This window comes from Microtus ochrogaster, chromosome 4 (assembly GCF_000317375.1).
Source record: "Microtus ochrogaster isolate Prairie Vole_2 chromosome 4, MicOch1.0, whole genome shotgun sequence".
Lineage (NCBI taxonomy): Eukaryota > Metazoa > Chordata > Mammalia > Rodentia > Cricetidae > Microtus > Microtus ochrogaster.
This window is the reverse complement of record NC_022011.1, coordinates 69,774,663-69,779,450: the sequence shown is the minus strand read 5'-3', so window position 1 is coordinate 69,779,450 and position 4,788 is coordinate 69,774,663. Positions and strand designations below refer to the sequence as shown.

Below are 4,788 nucleotides of genomic sequence, written 5' to 3'. Positions count from 1 at the left end.
GCAGGCCAGAAGAGGGCACCAGACCTCATTACAGATGGTTGTGAGCCACCATGTGGTTGCTGGGAATTGAACTCAGGACCTTTGGAAGAGCAGGCAGTGCTCTTAACCACTGAGCCATCTCTCCAGCCCCCTGAACACTGGTTTTACTTTTTCATTTTTTTAAATAAGAATTTATAAATTCTTACTTGGTGTCTGTTTTGAATCCTGCCTGTTTCTTTGTTACTTGGAGAAAATCCATGTCTTTAGTGTTTGGTCAAAAGCATCACCCCAGCTCCCTAACGCCCCCTTATATAAAGAGTCTGGAATATTATAGTCAGGGGCCTCATTCTGGCCCGTGGCATACATCTTTGGAATATTGGGCCGAAAGTTCCGTTTCAATCTCCCTCCCCTGGGAGTTGTTTTGGTCCGGACTCCACCTCCGGGAAAGCCTGTCAAGCAGTGACCCATCCCTAGGGAGGGTCAAGAAAGCCTGCCAAGCTGTGATCCCCCTTCCCTGAGAGGGTCAGGATCATTCCCACAGGCTACTGGAGAATGTACACGTGGTCTTCGGGTTTCATGTGGTCTCCCCTTTTCTCTCTCTCTTCCCCTTGCCATACTTTCCTGGTGCCACCCGGGAGGAATTATTTGCCTTGGCCGAGAGGCTAGTCTAAAAAATATTCCTAAGACTGAGTAGCATGCCGTTCCTGTAATTGAACATCTGAGGATTCTTTGGAGTTGAGTGTCAGCTTCTTCATTTCCATGGGACAATTGTACAATATCCTCCACACTGAGCTTCAAAGCTCCTCTTGCAGGGCCAGGTCTGGCAGCTTGACTACCTCTCTCAGAAAGCAAACGCACTGTGTGGCTCAGGTTATGAGACATTGCTGTGTCCCTGTCTCCTAAGGCGCCTCCAGCTGCTAGCAGCTTTTATCAGCCTCCTTTCCTTAGTGCCTAATACTCTGCCAGGGGTCATTTGTCAGGAAGGAGATTTGGCTGAGCTCTTTGTGTTAAATAGACACATTTAAACCACGTATTAGCACAGGCTCTAAATTCCTAGCTAACTCTTGATGCTTCTGCTTGATGTATCTTGAAGTTCATTTCTGTTTTCCATCCTGCATTTATGTCTCACAACTGATCTTAAATGATGAGATGTGTAGCCCTCAAGGCAGAGATAACTGTCTAACCTATAACTAAAGTCAGGCTGACTTCCCCTCTACTCGATGACATTTATTTTGCTTTCCATGCACATGAACATTCAAGCTGCAAAGACTCTTTAGAGCCCCATTCTCTTCTCTCCTCAAGAAGTTGTCCCTTCTGAGTCATATTTTCAGGGCTTTCCTTTATCCTAACCTATGCTTCAGATGCTTAGCACAAACAGTTAAAAGAGCAAGCTTTGAATATATCTCTGCTACTTATTACACCTGTTCTATACATAGAGAAATACTTTGCTTCGGTGAAATTTTATTTTCCATCCTACAGCAAAATTATGACCATTGATGGCACATTATTTGCAAGACTACCGTGAAAAGATAAGCGGCCAGGAGAAACATTATTTGCCTTGTCTAGAATAAAAAGACTGGAGCCATAGCTGGAACCGACTCCACGTGTGTTAGCTGAGGGTTGTTTTTAGGAAGCTGTTCTCTTATATATCCATTAAGCAATATTCATCTATTCCTTCCCTGCCATGTATGGGTCCAGGGTCATCATGGGGTAGCCTATGGCCAGATCCACATATGCTTTACCACTCATCTGATACAGAAAATCGAGATCTTTCTGAATGTATGACTGGGATAGCAGTAACACAGAGAGAAATCACCCTGAGGATAGTAGAGAACAGTTTCACATTGAAAACAGTCACTTTGGTATCTCTGCTCTACTTGTATTTTCTTGGTATAAGTGGTGGCACATTTAGATGATCAGGTTAGACCAGCAAACCAGTGACCATAAAACCTTCTGCCACAAATATAAACTATTTGGAAAGCTCTGACCATGTACTTTTGCAAAGTAAATACAGAAATAACATTTTTGTCTTTGCGTTTTGAGTTTTGACCGTTCCTATTCCTCTCCTGTGCCTATTCTCTTGTAGGAGATAAATACCTTTAGCAAAGAAGACATGGGTAGGTACACATGGTAGCTCTGGCCAGCCCTGTGCTCCATGAGCCTCTGGTTCTGGACTTCTCATGACTCTAGACTTGTGACGTGACAAGAGCCTTGACGGATGCTGCCAGCCTCCATGACTACTATAGAATGATATCACGATGCAGAAGGAAAACCAAACGAACTGTGCTAAGCATTTAGTTGCTTTTGCTATTTGACTGAATATTGGCAGCCATAGAATTGCTTCAGACGCTGCTGTGAGACAGACTGAGTGTTCTCCAGACGGAGGAGCGACCCCTGCTCTGCTTGCTCATTTAATGATGTTCTTGAGATTTTATTTTCTTCTCTTTCTCCCATTTCCTTTCAAATGTACATTCAAAATAATCTTTCTATTTTAACCTTCATTTACTCCCTCCAGGTGATGGCGTACAAAGTATTGCTCTTTTCCAACTAGGCCATCTTTCTTGTGGGCAAACGTCCTTAGCAAGTGTGACCTGTGCCCACATGCTGGCCTTACTGTGGGGACCTAAAATGCCAGAGGCAGGGGTAAAGCAGGGGGCAGGAAACAGGAAGCAGAGTGAACATGTCACACCTGCCTGTCCATATGGCTTCTTCCCAGTTGGCTTTAACTTCCATTGATTTGGCTGCTCTGTGACTGGACCAGGCCAGGCCTTGTGTGCTGGGTGCCTGTTCTCCTGGTCTCTTCATTCTCATGAGGGTAACTTTTTTCATTTGCCACAGCAGCCAAGGAAAGAGAGTCTGGGTATAGGCTGGGGAAACAGTTCAGTTGGTAGAATGCTTGCTTAACAAGCATCATGTCTTGGAATTTCTCCCCAGAACATCATAAATGGCATGGTGGAGCATGTACTTGGGAATTGAAAGCAGGAGAATCCAAATTCCAATATCATCTTCAGCTACATAGTAAAATCAAGAGTCAAGGTTAACCTGGGCTACATGAAATGATATTGCAAAGCAAACAATAAAGTCAGAATGCTTAAGTGTGTTCTAGGTAGATGTCTAATAAGAGAATTATTTCAGAGCCCAGACTGTGATTGATGGTGGTATTTACTAAGCGTTTACTAATCTTTAGTTGTTGGTATGAACTTTTACATCTGTTCACTTCTTCATCCCTAAGACTCTGGGCTTTTTATTCCATGTTATCTGTATCATCCATGTGGAAAAACAATCTGGTTCTATATTTTAGAAATAAAGCTACATGAACTTCATTGGTTTCCTTATTCTTTAAGAGAATACTTGTTGAACCCTGAGCAATCAGAATTTCTAATATCCTATGTAATTCAACAGAAGTCTTTAAAGAAACAGAGTGGCTGGCCATGCTGTATGTCTCTACTGCCTTGCCTCCTTGGGATTTCCCAAGACTCAGAATGTTTTTCCCCTGTCTTTCTCACAGCAAACCTTGAAGAAAAAATGGGTGGAGCTCAGGTCTCTGCACTTACAGGAACAGCGCCTGCTGCATGGTAAGCTCAATTTCCTGTCAGGAAACCACGTTCTCATCACACCCTCTCTGTATTTCTGCCTCCAAATATTTCAAGATGATCACTATTACAGTAAAAGTCTACTTAGCACAGATGAAGGACACTAGTCTGTGCTTTGCTGGGATGAACACTGGCGTGACCCATGTGTTTGGAGGATGGTGAGTCAAGCCACAGTCTTCCACACATAGTGCATATGCACGTGAAAACATGTATGGACATAGGAATACACACACTTGCCATAGGTCACCAATAATTCCAGAAGAGCTGCAGATAGCATTACCTGGTGTTCTGGCTGAGGCTATTCAAAGCTGCCATAGCTACATCTTTTATAGATAGAATTATATGGGTTACATTTATACGGAGACTCTCAGGACCACGTCAGACATATAAGACTATTATGCTGGTAACAGACACTTGCTATCTATACATGTTGAAGCAAGGAGTTGAATCTAGTCAGCTGCTTTTCTCTTTGCTGTGTTACTTGAGGAAGCAAACTTCTTTTTTTGGTGGTCAGTTGGGACAGTGTCCTGCTTATAGCCCTGCATAGCCTGGTGATCATGATGCAGCCCCAGCAAGCATCCTCAAGCTTCAGCCTCGCAAACACTGAAATCCCATGCATGAGCCACCATAGCTGGCAGGAAGGAAGTCTCTGTACAAGTAATGTCCTGAAGTCACTAGCTGTATGGCTGGAATGTAGGCCAACTCTTCTTTAGAAACACTCTGCCCTAACCTCTAATTAGCTCCTGGAATATTTGTTCAAATTGTAATACTTTGCAGAAAAAGCTGCCATCTAAAAATTGCTTAAAACCAAGTCATAAAACCAAACAAATTGTATCTGGTGATAGATATCATGTGATGTGCTGTGATGTGGATATTACATGACGTTTAAGTCTAAATAAACTAACTCCTCAGACACCTTCCTTCCTTCCTTCCTTCCTTCCTCCCTCCCTCCCTCCCTCCCTCCCTCCCTTCCTTCCTTCCTTCTAGCTCTTGGAAGCTTATGGTAGGCTCCTCTTAGCTGTAGTTACCCCACCATGTAAAGTACACTGAAGTTCTCACCCTTATGTAGTTTTGACTAGTGACCATGGATCAGGGTTTCCAGTGACCTCTCCCCTCTCTATCTGTAGACGTAAGTCACAAACGATGCCACAGCAGTTTGGAATTATAATTAATAGGGTAGTATTTATTTAAAGGGGAAAAAAACTTACAGATCACC

The 4,788-nt window shown here is 43.3% G+C and overlaps 1 protein-coding gene across 1 annotated transcript in view; it reads left to right on the top strand.

The window, feature by feature from the left end:
- Positions 1–4,788, top strand: part of Cytip (cytohesin 1 interacting protein) — a 31,399-nt gene that overhangs the window by 20,683 nt on the left and 5,928 nt on the right. Inside the window, exon 7 of the mRNA XM_005346428.1 lies at positions 3,488–3,554. Coding sequence (XP_005346485.1) covers positions 3,488–3,554 — 67 coding nt within the window. The remainder of the gene's footprint in view (positions 1–3,487; positions 3,555–4,788) is intronic.